The sequence below is a fragment of the Hemitrygon akajei genome, chromosome 6, assembly GCF_048418815.1.
Source record: "Hemitrygon akajei chromosome 6, sHemAka1.3, whole genome shotgun sequence".
NCBI classification, from domain to species: domain Eukaryota; kingdom Metazoa; phylum Chordata; class Chondrichthyes; order Myliobatiformes; family Dasyatidae; genus Hemitrygon; species Hemitrygon akajei.
This window is the reverse complement of record NC_133129.1, coordinates 154,639,908-154,657,836: the sequence shown is the minus strand read 5'-3', so window position 1 is coordinate 154,657,836 and position 17,929 is coordinate 154,639,908. Positions and strand designations below refer to the sequence as shown.

Below are 17,929 nucleotides of genomic sequence, written 5' to 3'. Positions count from 1 at the left end.
AGAATGTGTGAACTATTTATCACACCACAGCACATGGAGCTTTTCAAATGGAGGAGAGAACAGAATGGTAATAGGAGATAGCACTGTTAGAGGAATAAACAGAATTCTCTGTAGCAAAGATAGAACGTCTCGAAGCCTGTGTGCCTGCCTTGCATTAGGGTTAAGGATATCTCTTCTGTGCTGAAAATGAATTCAGAATTAGAAGGGGAGGATCCAGTGATGTGGTCCATCTAGGCACTAATGAGAGAGAGTGAGGTGAGGTGAGAGGGCAGCAAGAACATAAGATCTAATGGAACAAATAAAAATCAAAGACTGGTGGGTAGTGAGGGGGGAATTGACAGTTATAGTATGATAGGCCAGGGCAGAAGATGCAAATGGAAATATGCAAAAAACAGTGTCAAATCTAGAGTTGTGAACATCTGTGAAAAAAAACCAAAAGCTCACCATTCTCTATTGGAATGCACATAGCATTTTCAGCAGGACAGATGAATTGGTAGCACAAATAGCAAAATATATAGTACGTATGGCATAATTACTATCACAGAAACATGGTGACTAGAATTGAAACCCCATTTTTCAGGTGATAATCTGTTCTAAAAGAGCTGATCATAGGGAAGAGAGGCAGGATGGGGTTTTAATCAGGGAAAGAACCAGAACAGTTCTGTATCATGATTTAAAGATATTGGGTGGTAACATGGAATCAGTTTCAATTGAAATCATGACTAGCAGTGGAACGAAGGTATCAGTGTTTAGACATGAAAAATCTAACCTCTCAATAAATTAGAACATAAATAGGGAAATATTAATGGCATATTTAAAGGGAACTGTAATAATCTGCAAGAGTTCATCCCAATAAAAAGGAGGACTTCATGAGAAGAAGCACAATCCATAATTAATTAGCAAAGGAGATAAAGGTTACTTGACAATTGAAGTGCAGGATGGCAATAGTGGCAACGGCTCGTGGTATACAAGAGTACTGGGAAAATTTTGGGATCCACAGCTGATATTTGAAGGGCCTGATAGCTTATCCTGTTGCTATTTTCGTATGTTCTTGTGTTATAAGACAATAAAAACTTGAATTCTTGATTATTTGTCCCCTACACCTGTTCTACTGATCTCTTATGTATGTTGAACTTTCCTGTACTTATCATACATTTCTCAATTATCTAAAAGTCAAAAACCTATTAATATCCATTCTGAATATACTCAACAACAGAATCTTCACAACTCTCTTACTTCAAGAATTCCAAAGATTTTTAATCCGTTATGTGAACAAATTTCTTCATGTCTCAGTCTTGAATATCTGTCCTCTTATATGGAGACTGCTTTTTCACTAAAGCTACTTTCTTCAGCTCTTCATTCACACTCCTACTGTTGTTTCCCACTATTTCTGGGACATCTTGTGCCACATTTCATGAAGAAACACAAAAATATACTTCCTCTTCTATTTCCTTATTCCACAATATAATTTCTCCTATTCCTGCCTACAAAGAACCCACAGTAAAATTTGTTACTCTTTTCTTTTTTTTAAATCTATCTATGGAAGCTTTTTACAGAGCATTTTTATGTTTCTTGCTAATTTACTTCAAATTATAACCAGATTCTTTTAAGGAGAGATTCTATAAACAAGATAACTGGCTTCTTGAAAGAAGAGAGACATCTAGTACTGCACACTACGTTTCTGTCTGTACTCCATGTACTTGTTCAAATCAAGTACCTGTTCAAATCCCTTTAAAATAATTATAGAAACAGATTTTGTCACCTTTTAGCTCTAACTGGAATTTAAAAAACACTTTAGATTTTTCACAATTGTCTTTAAATCTGTAACTTGTAGTAATTGATTGAATCAGTGGAGGAACTAATATTTCTCTCCATCAAAATCTCTCATCATCTCAAAAATCTCTATTTCTTCCCCTTTTAACCTTCTTGAGCGCAATCCTAACTGCTCCATCTTCTCGTTACTCAAGTTTCCAACCCTAATAATATTCAGATAAATGTCCTCTGCAGCAAAAAAAAAACAACAAACAGATGGAGAAATTTAGCAGGTTGAACAGTATCTGTGGAAGGGAAAGGAATTATGTTTTGACTCAAGACCATCTCACCAAATACTCCTAAGGCTTTCACTTTCCAAAAATTTGGTATCTAAAATTGCCTCTGAGGCTTCCAAATTGGACACTGTAGTTTTTCTCATCCTTGATTTGGCTTTAATGAATTAAAGATAATGTTCAATACAAAATATCAGCATCAAATCTATATTTTAACTTAGCTGGAACTATGGTATTCAGTTGGTACATTATACAGGTTACAGTTATGTTCCATTCTATTTTAATATAATTAGCAGCAGATCTTTACCAGTTATTAAGACATCATGAAAAATGTATTAAATGAAAAGTAGAAAAATTTAGAGCAACTACTCGCTAATTCTCATAATAATTTCTTATTTTTGCGCAGCCCAGTCCAGTGAAATGCATGTACAGGTATTCAACTCCAGAACTAAACAAAGACAATTTCTTCTTTGGTTGAGGACCAATCCTAAAAACAGAATGTTCAGAGCAAATTCTATAATGAACTCAATTCAATAAATACAATGGCCATGCTCAGGCATGACAAGGTGATGTGCTGCAATGCAAACAGCCTTCAACTTCAACATCAGCGAACATTAGCAAAGGCATGCCTGCAAAGCATTGCCAATGTAATTGAGCTATTTAAATATGCATCTAATAAGCTGAATGTCTTTTTGAGAGAAAAATGCATAAAAAGTGGATTGCAGTCATCTCATCATTAATGTATATGCAAAAAAGTTGCAGAATGATATTTTATTTATATTAGGTGCTAAATAACTGACAATTATATTCCAAAGATATTTAGAAACTCTACCTTATACATTCTAAAGTATTCAAATGTATTTAATCTACTGAACAACAAAAAGACAAGGCGATAGATTTAATGTGCATGAACCTCTGAAGATGCCTCAAGAGGAAGCTCCCGATTACATTCAAAACTAGGGTGCAGGATAAGTTTAGAGGTTGCTTGCAAAACAGAATGTGGTTGTTACTAATAAATTAAGAAATTTAGATTTTTTTACATGGTTTTATATCAATGCAGAAATTGCAGTTACTGTGGATAGACAAAACAAATAGCACTGATACATTTAATGAGCTTTAATGTATTTAGGACACAAGGTGGAATGAAAAGCTGCAGGGCAGGGCAAAAGTGATGAAAGTGGAAGAGTTTTGTTTTATTTTAAAAGAGGCAGGCTGTCAAGCAGCTTCCACTTAAGTTTCCGTATGGACAATTCAAGGAATTCTCTCCACTTTAAATTCCTTTTGCATTTTCCTACACAACAAATTATAGAACGTAATTATATTAGCCAGAAACAAGAACATATTGAAGTTCTTATTTTTGATTTGTGGCTTATCTTTTTGCAACATTATGCCATGGAAACAGTCCGTTTGTTTCAGTCAGAACACATCAGTATTCATATCACTAAACAGTTCACAAAATGTATCTTTATTTTTTCTGCCTCTATATTCCTTCATTCCATTTTCCTTATTCCATCTGCCCATGTTGATTATAACCGCATCTTTACTATTTGCGAAAACAACAAGTTTACAACTTTTTGATGGAATTTTTATAGAATTATCAGAATGAAATTAGACTGACTGCTGTTTCACATTCCACCTGACTTGGCTTCAATGGGAAGTCAATTTGAAAATGGTGTAAAATAGGGAGTTTATCCAATCTTAGTAGTTTCCTGAGCGACACACAATAAGCAGTAGGAACTTAGCAGATCAGTCAGCTTCTAAGATGGAAAATATATAGTCAATGTTTGTGTTGAGACCTTTCATCTAGACTTCATTCCAGTGACTCTTCAGTCTAGATGAAGGGTCTCAACCCAAAATATTGATTGTCTATTTCCCTGAGTTTCTCCAGCTTTTAGTGCTTTGTTCCAAATTCCAGCAGCTGTATTCTCTTGTGCCTCCTTGGTAGTTTTTTTGCTGAGAGCTTAGAACAAAGTTAACCAGTCTGGGTAGAGAGGTCTCTCCTCTCTTTTCATATCCTTTTCATTTACTCTCCTCATTCTAAACTGCTCACCTTTTCAGAATAGTCTATTCTGCCTCAAACATGAGAGTTTGAGTAGGAATAGGTTACTGACTCATTTAACTTGCTTCACATTAAATAAAATTATGGCTGATCATAGGTTATAACTTCAACTCTATACTCCTGCCCACCCATTTTAATCATCTATTCTCCAGCTTATCATACAAATGCATTAAACAGAAATATTTTTAAAATGTAACTTGTTTTTCCCTTTCATCACCAGGTCCCTATCTGCTCCATTCATCTTACTGGTTTTTAAGTAGATTTTAGTCAAATATAATATTTCAATGAAAAATGGTTCAATTTTTCAGGCATCTCTTCATAAATTTTCAAACCAGGTACCTAGCAATCATCAATTTGTGCTCTCACTAAAATCGCAGTATGTTTCCAATATGATACAGCCCAGTTTTGTGGCCAACAACCTAACCAAGTCTTTATGAAGTCACTTCTGAGAGTGCCACACTTTTTAATATTGGTTTACACAATTGCCAGCTTTCTGAGGATGGTCTTCCAAGTCAGATCATTATTGGAGCCCTGGTGTTGCCTACTTTTACTTTTCACCATTTCCCAAATAGAGCTTCAGTCCAGACTTCCGGCTTTAATTTTGGCTCTGCTGCAACAAATCCTTTACCTACTCATGTCCATTTTGTAACTCCAGTCTTCATTAGACCTTCCTTCTTCCCTATCTGCTTCTTATCCCCAACCTTCATTAGATTAAGGGCATTTAATCTACTCCAGCTCTAACAGAAAGTCATTGGCCTGAAATATTAAGTGCTGTTTTCTTTCAACAGAAATATCAAATGAATAAGCTCACATGTAAATCGAACCATTTTGACTTTTTAAATATATTCTGCTTCTGATAGCCCACTTCACTTATCTGTAGCAGCTTTAAAGTAGAAAATCATTGCAAAACAGCCCTCAAAATCCCAAAGAAAATTACATGGCTTAACAGAAGAACCAACTTTTAAGTATTATTTTGATTTTAGGAGATTCACTGTGATGGCAAATGCAAAAAAAATAATGAAAACAAGGCTTCCATGAGATTTTCAACATGTTGGTCAAGATTACTTAGATGAATTAATATATTATGGGAATTTTATGTGGAAGCATAATGAAATTTTCATGAAGTACAAAAAGAACTCTGCTGGAATACAGAAGTCGTGCTTGAAAAGCTGTTTTAGTCAGCATGGATCTTGGACCTCCATCAGGCTATGGGTTTAAGCCTATTCTTGAGGTTCTTCAGAGGAAATGCATTTAGGTTCCCAGACATGTTGACTCTGGATATTTGTTTACTTGGTTAACTTCATGGGCAAGCCTACAGCTTCTCTATTCTTAAAATGACTATAAAAACTATTTTTCAATGTTCAAAATTAAAGCAGCTTCAAAGAACATATTGAGTCCTCAGCAGTTTGAGGCAATGGAGGAGTTATATAGTAGTATGTTGGCACAAATTGAAAAATTCTGATAGTTTTGACAGCATGACATTAAGAAAAAACAGAGCTGTAGCTTTCTTTTTCAAACAACAATTTTTAAATCCAATGCATGACTCAGATTCAGAATCTCTTAAGGAATATAGGTGGAACAAGGCTGTATTCTTCTTTATGAGCACAATGTACAGCAATGTAAAAGTAAACAAGGTCAAATAGATAGCAGAATTGTTACTGTACAGGACAAAGGGGAGCCTGAGTCTTAACCAGATTTTTTAGTGAGAAATCCGCCCACTTCTGCTACTCAACCCGTAACCATGTAAATATTTACCTTCAAACATATATGACATTTCCTTTTGAAAACAACAATTGACCATGTACTGGCCATACTTTCACACAGTGCATTCCAGATTAGAACTACTTCCTTTGTAAATAAAATTCTCAGCCTCACCCCTGGATTGTCGCTGATCACTCAGCTTTGGCTTCACCTCACATATGGTCAGAATACAAAAGGAGATTATGGGACTAGTTAAACTTAAATGGCAAAAACTACAAAAATAATAAACACTTCTGCTCAACTTGCAGTACAAACTTTTATGTATTATCCAGAATATCAAAAATGAATAATCATGGAAACAACATGCTACTGTAGCCACAATACAAAGTTGAGATTTTGTTATGTTCCTACTATCAGTTTTAATTTCTACTATTCATATTACAGTGCAGCATTTCATGATCTTTTGACCATCACATAAATGGTGCTGAAAGAAACACAGTCCGGAAGAATGAAAATATCATTCTTTGTGGCTTTCAGTGTTGGCACTTGGCAATCTTAGCCCTCAGTTGTTCCAAGTTGGAAGCTACTATTCACTCTTCCCATTGCACCACAAAGCCACCCCTCAAACATCATCTATATCCTGGTCCTGTGGCTTGCTTTGCTCAAGATAGTTAATGGTTTTTGATGTTTTAATTGATCGCATTTTAAATTTAAGTTTGGAATTATTTCTGATGCAAATACGTACAAAGTTATCCTGTACAGTTCAGGTACAAGTACCCTCAAAAAATAATTTTAAAAGACAGTACTATGTTTCAGAATGTATGACATGAATTACAAAAAAACCCAGATATTACATCACATATAATTCACAAGTTATGAACTGGAAATTGTGGAAACCAATAATACTAACTACCCTATACAAAGGGAAGATGAAGCTTTCCATAAAATATTAAATTTGAGGATAAAAATTAAAATTACATCCAGATAAACAGATAAACTTCTATTATCCATTGATGAGAAGAAGCACAGAATGTTTATAATACATTGTTTAAATAGGCAAGTAACCACAGCAATATCAAAATCACCTTAACTGTTTTTTCTCTGATTTGAAAATGTTGGGTTTGGATATCCAATAGTAAAGGTTCAAATGTTCATTTTATTGTCAAATACATGTACAATACAACTCTGATATTTGTTTTCTCTAGGTAGTCATGAAATACATACAAAAACAAAAAGAAACAAATCTGGTTTCTTTTTGTTGAAATGGAACAGAAACAAAAAATGACAAGGATGCATAAAGTATTTAGGATCAATAGTTAAAAGGAAAAGAGTGAACACCAGATTTTGGTGTTGAAGCTTGGTTAAAACTGAGATGAAAACTCTATCAAATTAAATGAAAGGGAGATACTTTCATTGTTCTGATGACAGCACCTTCCCTTCACTGTGCTTATGACTGAATGTAGAATAATTAGTAATTAGGTAGAATGGATTTGTTCCTTTTTTTTCTTTTCAGGACACACCAGGGCAATTTTCTGTGTTGCTTGCTCAATGTCTGTATCTAATTGGACAAGGAGAGCTTGGATGAGGTGTGGTTGTTTTATGTCCTTTTTACTGCTGTGTATTGCCTGGCTTCAATGACTATACTATATTCTATGCTGTGGGCTGTGTGTTTCTGTTTGCCATCTATCAAGGATGGATGCAGCAAAAATGTAAAGCTTTCATCTGATGTATAGGTTGTTGGATCATTTTATTCTACCTGTTGTTGAATCATTTTTAATCTGACTTAAAAGACTCTGAAAAATGCACTTGCTCCCAGATGTGGCTTCATAAGTAAACGTTCGCCTGAGAATACAGTATAATGGGACAAAATGTAAAAGTCATGCAGAGCAGCACACGCTTGAATGGTCAGAAAATTCAGAAGAGTAGGCCATAGGATACTAAGAGAAAAATACTCAAACCTCAACAAGGTACTAGCATGAGACCTCTACCATTCAACCAGAATGCCCTTGCTTAGTTGGAATGGTGCCATGTAACATTGGATGGGGCATAAGAAACAGAAACAAGAATAAGCTATTTGTCCCTCTAGCCCTACTCCACCATTCAATATAATCATGTTTGGTCTTCCAACTGAATATCTTTTGCCTATCCTTTTCCTCATCAAGCCCTTGATCCCTCAATGAGTGAAAAAGAGCATGAATTCTTTAAATCTGAATTTGAGTAAATTATAATCAGCAAATTCATTGCCGTTCTAAGGGAGATTGAAACTTGGCTCACAGGCCGTTCAGTGATGCAGCAGTTGCTATTGCTGTCTCACACCTCCAGAGATCTTAGATCAACCATAACTTTGGGAGCTCTCCATGTTTCCACATTCTCCCCTGTGACCATGTAGGCTTCCCCAAGAACCCAAAACACAGAATAGTCAGCACAGACACAGGCCCTTTGGCCCACTATGTTGTGCTGAAATGATTGAATTAGTAATTAAATGCTTAACTAAATTAATCCGTTCTGCCGCCACAATGTCCATATCCTACCATTTTCTGCACATTCATGCATCTATCTAAAAGGCTCCGACATCTCAGTTGTATTTGCCTCCATGACCAACCCTGGCAGGACACAGTCCAGGCACCACCACTTTGTAAAAACATTTTTCCTGTGGACTTGCCCCTCTCACTGTAAATACCTGCTCTCTAGTATTAGACATTTGGACTGCAAAAAAAGATACTGGCTCTCTACCTATGTCTCTCATAATGGTACAAACTTCTATCTGACCCCTCTTCAGCCTCTACTGTTCCAGAGAAATCAACACAAGTTTGTTCAACCTCTTCTTATAGGACATGCCCTCTAATCTAGGCAGCACCCCAGTAAGCCTTGTCTACACCCTCTGCAAAGCTTCCACATCTTTCCTACAAAGAAGTGACCAGGACTGAATGTATTACTCCAGATGCAGCCTTATCAGTGTTTTATAAATCTTAAACTATTGTACTCAATGCCGACTAATAAAGACATACCTTCTTTACCACCTTATCAACGTGTGCAGTCTCTTTCAGGAAAACATGGCTGCGTTCCAATTCTGTCCTACGTCCCAAACAAGTGCTGCTGGTAGGTTAACTGGCTACTGTAAACTGCTTCCAGTGTAGGTGGATAGCAGAAATATCTGTATCAGTGTTGGAGGCGAGGTTTGCGGAGAATCAGAGGAAAACATGGGACTAATGTTGAGGTTATCTGATGGTTACCATGGACACACTGGGCAGGGGGGACAGTTCCCATGCTGTATTTACTTTGTCTCTATTATTGATTTCAGTTTTAATTAAATTAACGACTAAGCCTCCAGAGTCTTCTGGGATAGAAAATTCCAACGATTTACCATCTCTGAATGACGAACTTCACATTTCAGTCCGAAGTGGTCTATCCCTCAATTTAAGATTGCAATTCCTTGTATTAGACTCCTCAGCTAGAGGAATAATTCTTCTTGCATCTATCCGATTGAATTTTATTTGTGACAATGATGTCACCTCTCATGCATATATATGTTGGGAGGCTGGAATAGGGAAAAACATTGTCCACATCTCTGCACCATGTCACTGAAATCAGCAACGTCAGCACAGGGCAGGCCTTGGAATCTTGTAGGTCTGTGTGGTTTAGCTGCAAACTAGACAATTAAGTTAATCATTAAATCACCAGGGAAGCAGCTTTATTGAAAAGCAATCATCTTCTCCAATCTACCATAACCCATGTCCCCTAACCAAGTAAAGTTGCTTCTACACAACAGTGCTTCTGCCTTGTAATTGATCATACCTCACCACATTCCTCTTAACACTTCACTAGAATATTAATGGACTGTGACAACGAATGCCTCAACTTTAAATGAGAGTTTTAGTCAGTTAAACTGCACTAAAATTTGCAACAGGAAGCAATGTGTAAAAAAGTAGAAAGTGCATCACTTACATTTATAGAATTATGAATATTGAATATTTTTGAATTTTCATTCTGAAATGTATTTAACCAAACTATTGTCACTGCTGTTCTCTTGAGCAGACAGTGGCTTCTTTTATTGATGTGCTCAAAAGAAACAATTAATAATGCTTTGCATGGTCAGACATGAGATTAATGTACAACCATTCAGAGAGAAGCGGGGATAAAGAAAACCAATACTTACAGTTAAGCGTTTTGAAGCATCCACCTCGATCATTCCCTTTAAGAGGTTTTGGCAGTCTGGTGGTATAAAGTGTGGCATATGAAACACACCACGCTTTACTTTTTCCAGTAACTGTCTCAGATTATCGTCGTCAAATGGCAGTGCTCCCTACAACACCAGAAAACCTCAGAATTAAAATCTTTCCTAATTAAGGAAAAAAACCTCAAACAGAATTTTCTTTTCAGTGTTGTAAGGTAAGAAACAAGAAAAAGCATTTGTCCACAATAAGCTGGAAGGAAACAACAGTGAGTTATTGATCACATAATCAGACCTAGTGATAGTGGTTTGGGAGAAAGCAGATGGTTTAGCACAGTCCTCTGCTGTAATTTGATTTCTGAGGTGGAACACTTCACACCAACCAGAGAGGGTACATGAAACCTGAGTTTAACATGGCCCTGCAAATCCGTTCACCCAGAAGACCATGATAAGGCACAGAAGAAGTCATGGTTATCCACTACAACCAAGGAAGGCCACACTTTGTTATGACTACTCCCACCACTTCCGAGGTGCAGAGAGTGGAACTGTCCCAGTTCAATGGCTTTCTCGCTTTAAAAACTCGTACAGGTTTCACTGTCATTGTTGGATACAATGGACGACCAACAAGCTCCCGTGTTCTTTTGATTGACTGTAAATGAACCAAGTTAGTGCAGACACCTAATGCAGATAATGGACTACCTTCATACAATGCTTTTGACAATTGCATCCTCCAAATCTTGATTTTTATTGTAGCATTCAAGATAATTGTTGATACCTTCATTTTTTTTGTACTCCCTAACTTGTTGAAGTCATGAGATCATTTCATTTTCACTCCTGGCCATTTCTGGCATCTCCAAGCCTGAATGCTTGAAACTGCAGTGAACAAAGCAATTCTGAATTTTCTTAATGCTTATTTCTTGCCAATTTTGTGACAAAATCAGTGCTTTTTGAACACAAACATACACAATTGACACCGTTTAAAAACTGTTTGCGCTAAGTACGGTGTAGTGTCTAATAACCATACAAGTACACATGACAGATGCTAGTTAGAAACTGTTTGGCACAGTCTCCCGTCCCAAATAAGTGGCATAATGTCCCAAAGAAATGAAGGGAATCCTGGCTATATTCTTGTTCTTAATTTATTATTGTACTTTTTGAGAGTTGTCCCAAATAAGCAGCTGTCCAAATTAACCACATTTGAAATCCACTGTATTTTGAATGATTATGTGAAGATTCTGTCAAGTATGTTTACATAAAACATGTGATTTATAATCAAAATAGTACTGATCACCAAATTAATACTCTCAATTTTGACATTGTCAGAAGTGATAGAGCAGAGATATAGAAAGAAGAGTGAAAAGATGGCAAGTTACTTATCCATGAATTTTTGCATCTGCTCTGAGGCCAGCATCTGTAAGACTGGGGAATGAAGGAGCTGGTTATACACTTGTAGAGCACTGCAGGAAATTAAGCACTGGCTACCCCTCTGGCAAAATTAACATGATAATAGAAGGTTAACTCAATTAAACACTTTAGTGATACACATGGGTTACGACACAGATGACTTTACAAGCAACACAGAACAAAAAGCCAACATGTTACCATTTATTTTCACTTTAGGCTTTTTGGCTATAGAAGATTGTTGCTATAGTTTATCATTAACAACTCTAAATCATTTTTTTGGTTTCTGTTTAAAGCAAGGCATAAGTAAATTGCCAGATAAAGTGAGAAGTGTCCTGACATATGGGCTAAATTACCTAGCAACAAAAGTTTAGTCCTCTTCTGGCACTCACTGAAGCAACTGCAAAAAACTGGAGCTTGCCTGGTGCAATACCATTCTAGCTGCATTATCTATAAGCATCCTAATTCAAATAAGCCATGAGCCCATTATTAGTCATGTACATTGGGAATGCAGGCCATTAATGTGTTTGAGACTCTAAGGTTTCCATATTCAACATACTCCCAATCTGGCCACCATTTTAAATTGGATCGCTGATGTTTAACATAATGATAATAGACAGAAAAATAACAACAGGTCAATACTCAAGAAAAAAAATCACTGTGGTTCTCAACGTACTTCAAAAAAATCAATAATTTTTGTTAATGACCCTTTATCAATACTCTGTAATAATTGAACTAGACTTGGCAAATGCTAACTAAAAATAAAAATAGGTTGCAATAGTTTCATTGCAAATGTTAGACCATGTGGTACTTCTACTATCTCCAGGAAAAACAACATAGACTAGGGTCAACAAATAACATGGGAGCATGAGATAACAAAATCCATTTGGTTTCAAATTATTGTTCAGAAAATATCTGTTAACTAAATTCAATTTGTTTTGGAGTTTAGGACAATACATCCATTACATAATTATTACTCTTATACTGCTGCTTTTGTTAGTATAATGGCACATTACCTCAAAATGCTTAGATGAGCAGAAATGTGAAGGAAATAAAACAGAGCTTTGGCAATGTATTTACTTTGGTATGTTGGGATGTCTGAAATTGTGTTTTCCAGTGTAGCGAGATTATTGCTGTTGCGAAGAATTGATAAAGAGGTGCTGGCTCAATGAAAATAGAGCAATTGTGAAGTGAAAGGTCTCAGAAGCATTTTAACACAGGCAGGCCACTGGCTGAAACTGGGAAAGTGAACATTTATAACAGCTAAAACTTCTTACCACCTGAATCTGCCACTACCTTGTGATGTTGAGCAGGGGTGAGATACAGTTGGGATCTCCTTTCAATAAGTAAATTGGACTCTGCTGATGTTCCAGGGATTGCTTCCCAGTTTATCCTTTTTCATCAGATTAGTTGATAAACAAAAGTTATCAGAAAAGAAGAGGTTTTGAACAATTTATGTCAGTTACTCTGGAGAAGAGAAAGAGGAGTTGTCCATCCCCACATTCCCACCAAATCCTTATCTCCTTTATTATGATGCCCCACTCACATCTGACAGCTTGCTTTCTTCTATTTACTTGCCAGAGGCATTGAAGTGCGTTCAGTGTGAAAAGAAAATGGGTATGAATGTTTCAGTAAGAACGGCTTCGCTTGACACGTTTGCTCACAGCTCAGAACAAGAAAGTGGGTTTCCATATGAACCAAAACATACTCATTTATGGGAGTTATTAATTGAATAATGTACCATGGGATTTGCAATTATACAGTACTATTAAAAAATTGCCAGGAAAGTCCACATACTGCCCTAGTTGCTACTAACGACAATAATTATGGTCTGAAAATCACAGTCGGTTTAAAGCTAATAAAAAGGTCAATATTATTTTAAAGTAAGGCTTTAGCAGCAATTGAAAAAATCTTGATAAATCAGTTGTACATTTAGGTTATGTATAAAGTCAACTAAACAATCCTTTGCATAACTCTGAGAACAATACAAGGTTCTACACCAAACTGGCTTAACCAGAGTATAGCAATACCAATTTCTGGGTAGCATCGTGCCTGCCAGGAATTTCAAGCCCAGACAGTTTAGCAAGATTTGTATAAGCATTGTTACTCCAGTGTTAGCTCTCCCAAATGATACCAACAGTGATGCAGTGCTGGAAATTTGTCTCCAGCATAATTTTCAACCTTATTACTCTGAAGAACAACAGTTCTATTTACTCTAAAAAAAAGCACATTTCAATAACCCAGTTTCCATTGAATTCTGTTGAAGAAGGCACACCAGCAGCAACATTTCATTAGAAGTTTAAGGAGATCTGATGTGTCGCCAAGACTCTAGCAAATTTCTACAGATGCACCATGGAGAGCATTCTAACTCATTGCATTGCAGTCTGGTATGGAGTGGAGTGGTGTGGTGAACTACATATACCTGTCTGAACACGCCCCCTGCTGACTGCTCCTGTGGCTCCTCCCACAGACCCCGGTATAAAGGCGATTGGGGCCTGAGCCCGGCCTCAGTCTCCAGGATGTAGTATGGTGGTCAACTACTGCTTGTTCTTTCTTCCAGTCAATAAAATTGATGCACCATCAATAACTCTCTGAGACGCGAGGCGAGATATCGGCTCGGAGAGTTATTGATGGTGCATCAATTTTATTGACTGGAAGTTTTAAAACATGGAAAGTATTTTACGTCCGGAAAAATTGGATTTGGACCCCCAAGCCCCTGAAGCAGCTCTTGCCTTTGAACTCTGGCTTGCATGCTTCCAATCATACTTGGAGGAGGTTAGTGCAACTGAACCCGCTGTTATGCACAGAATTCTCCTCTCGAGGGTCACCCCGAAAGTTTACTCACTTATCAGGGACCTGCTGACCTACCAAGAGGCACTGGACGCCCTCAAAAGACAGTACCTGCAGCCGGTGAACACCGTCTACGCAAGACATCGCTTAGCTACGCGACGACAGCGGCCTGGAGAGTCAAGCACCGAGTTCCTCCGAGCCGATATCTCGCCTCACGTCTCAGAGAGTTATTGATGGTGCATCAAGTGGTCAATGCACAGGATCAGGAGAAGCTGCAGACGGCTGTAAACTCAGCCAGCTCCATTATGAGCACCAGCCTGCTAAGGATCAAGGAAATCTTCAAAAGCCGATGTTTCAAAAAGGCGGCATCAATCATAGAAGACCCCCACCACCCAGGATGTGCCGTCTTCTCATTACTACCATCAGGGAGAAGGTCCAGGAGCCTGAAGACACACATTCCACATTTTAGGAACAGTTTCTCCCCCTCTGCCATATGATTTCTAAACAGCCCATGACCACTACAACCTCACTATTTTGCTCTCTTGTTGCACTTTTATATTTCTTATTGTAACTTTGTATATTTTATGCATTGTACTGTACTGCTAAAACAAAACAAATTTCATTACATATATCAGTGTTAATAAACCTGATTCTGAATCATTGTTTTTTAAAATGACCAACATCTAGACTGCACTAACATCCCTACAATCCTACATTTTCAAACTATGCCTCAGAATAGTGCCTACATTGCTTTGCCTATGGTGGAAAAGGTCGCTCCCAGGTTCCCTGAATTAGGATCATTCCAGGCTGCTGCCACAGAACTTGGGGCATATTTCTGAGTTTGCTGCATTTGGGAGAATCAGCTCTAAACTCAAACAGAGACAATCTCATTTTTTAAAAATCTCCAGACACCTGAGGCGTAGGCATTCACGAACTGTATTTTTGGAACATTATTTCTGACAGATTACCTTGCTGGTGACCTCACAGAGGGAGTTGCTGACTGCAGCATTGCGGGGTCTCCCTGGGCCCTTCGCACTGCAGGCAGTGCTTTTTACCATCCTGTTCATGTCCATTTGACCACCTTAAAACACCAGAGGGTACAGCTGGGGTCCTAAATGAAGACTTTCCATTGGTGTTCGCAAAGGAAACAGACAAAAGGCAAACTCAGCAACAGGAAAGGTGATATTTCAGCACACGTGTCTGTAATAAAGAGAAGATACCAGGTGTGAAGGCAGGTGAATCCCCGGGGTCAGATGAGATTTATCTCAGGCAAGGGAAGAGACTGTTGGGGCTCTGACTGAAATTTTTAAATCTTCCATGGCTCTATATGAAGGGCCAGATAGCTGGAGACTGGCAAATGTGGTCTGTTTTATTCAATAAGGACACCTAGGAAAAGGAAGGCAATTATTAACCTGTGAGCTTAATATCAGCAGTAGGGAAGTTATTAGAAAAACTAACGGACGTTGGGGGAAGCTGTTGACAATGTGGAAGGTAATCTTAGCCTTCAGGGCGATGGCGACATGTTAGTGAAATAGGCTGAGAAATCATAGATGTAGGCTGACCCTTAAAGAAATTTGAGGTGACGCATTTTGAGAGTAATAATGAATCTAGGCCATGAATGACAAAGTCTGAGGAACAGAGTTCAAAATCCTTAAAGGTTGCAGCACAGGTAAAGAAGGGAAAAGGGATATTAGTTCAGGCACTGAATACAAGAGCAGGCAATTTATGCTCCAGCTTAATAAAAGAGCAGTCAAACATTAGCTGGTCACTATAAGAAATATCTGTTGTCTTTGGAGGGAGTGAGAGCAGATTCACTAGGATGTTGCCTGGGATGGAATGTTTCAATAAAGAGGAGAGACTGGAGAGGCTGGGTCTGTTCTAACTGGAGTGGACAGGGTTATGAAAGTACATGATGGATGTGTATAAAATTATAAGAGACGTAGGTAGAGTAAACTGCAAGAAAATTTTCTTCTTATTACAGGCAAAGAAACTAGAGGGCATCGATTATAGATAAGGGGTTAGGTGTTTCAGATGGAAACCTTTCCTGTCTATAGAATGTTGAGGACCTGGAAGGCATTGCTGGAGAGAATGTTGGAAGCAGAATTTTCCTCAATATTTAAGTCATCAAGGCTTAGAAGGCTATGAGCCAGGTGCTGGAAGATGGGACTAATAAAATTGGGCGCCCAGGGTCTATAGGATGTGGAGGGCTGAGTGATCTATTCAAGGCTGTATGACTGACTTTATGACACTGATTGCTGCAGCATTCATTCACGAGGTAAAAACATTCCCCAGTAGCTGAAAGAAAGTGTTTTGTATCACATAATGTCCCTTCAAAACCCAGCTGCCTAAACCATGTTTCTGAAAGTCAACAGCCCTGAGAACCCATAAAAACAAAATCCTGCACTGAAACTGATGGTTCACAAGAACATGATGGTGTTATTCTCTGTATATACAGACGTCATGGCATTACAAAACCTTTAAGATCACTGATAATACTGTTTGAAAGGCATAAAAGTATAGGAAACAACTTCCAGCCATTGTTCTAGTGCAGTAAAAAGCCTTCTGAATACTTCTAGTTCTCCAAAGGAGAGTGCATAAGTTCTTGACATGCAATGCTTCTCTTTAGTCTGCACTGCAATTGAAGCATTAAGGCGTTCTTTACTGAAAACTACTTTTCCACTTTCAGTTTATTTTATTGTTATATTAAGGCAAGCTCATTTCAAAAGAAAATCAAATATTTTTCAATGATAAAATCACCGTTCTAAAATTGAACAGTTAAAATGAGGGCTGTAGCTTCATACGCATTTGACAGATGGTTTGTTTTTGGTGCCTAGCTCCTAATTTAGTTTAGGATTTGAAAAAAAACTTTCTCTACTGATGAGTCTCCATAAGAATATATTGAAAGAAGGATAGTTTAGCCATTAATCTCTCTTCTGCATTATCATTTCGAGCCCCTAAACACAGCCTGGCAGTATTTCACTGAAACTGTGCTTCTTTTCAGAAAGTCCTGCTATTTGCTCACAATTTTACTGTTACATTGAGATGGTACTAACTTTTAACCCTGAATTATCCCAGATATTGTGTTAGATTAATCATCATGAGTAGTTGGTTTAATTTGATGTGGCACAAGAAGTCATCTTTTACATCATAATTACAATCAACAAATGCTTAAAACAAACTTCCTTTATGATTTAATTGATAAAAGATGCTGTCCAACTTTTCCTCACCAGTCAGGGTCTCGGTGACAGACATTATGAAGCCAACTTCATCCATGCACAGCTAAGTCAATACTCTCCTTTAGTGAACTATTATACGAACGTGGCCCAAAACTCAGAATGCACTGATAAGGCCCAATTTGTAGAATTAGATTTATTAGCTATGGCTAAAGTGCTAGGTATAACTTCTCTCTCCATCACAATCTTGTCCTCTGTTTTAGTGGAATTATTCTTCATGCTTCTGAACTTTATTTCTGCTTTGTTTAAGACTCAAATACAGTTAGATTTCTACTTCCTTATCTGAATGTTTTGTACTCCACCACCTGCTTCATCAAATAATTGTCTCTAATTCCACATCCACAGAGTGGTGGGTCTTCATAAATTTCTACCTCAAAGGCAAATGTAAATATTAGCTAGCATCAATAAGAAATTAAAAAATCACATTGTCTTGATATTCACTAATACTCGTTCTTCCTCACTTTTTTTGTAGCAATTTGATGCTATGACCAGCTCGGGGTTCTTTGCTTTCCAGTTCTGCTGATCTACA

The 17,929-nt window shown here is 37.5% G+C and overlaps 1 protein-coding gene across 9 annotated transcripts in view; it reads right to left on the bottom strand.

Moving 5' to 3' along the window:
- Positions 1 to 17,929, bottom strand: part of brsk2b (BR serine/threonine kinase 2b) — a 948,417-nt gene that overhangs the window by 134,445 nt on the left and 796,043 nt on the right. For all 9 annotated transcript variants that reach the window (XM_073049611.1, XM_073049613.1, XM_073049614.1 and 6 more), the window contains exon 8: positions 9,962 to 10,108. In XM_073049611.1, coding sequence (XP_072905712.1) covers positions 9,962 to 10,108 — 147 coding nt within the window. The remainder of the gene's footprint in view (positions 1 to 9,961; positions 10,109 to 17,929) is intronic.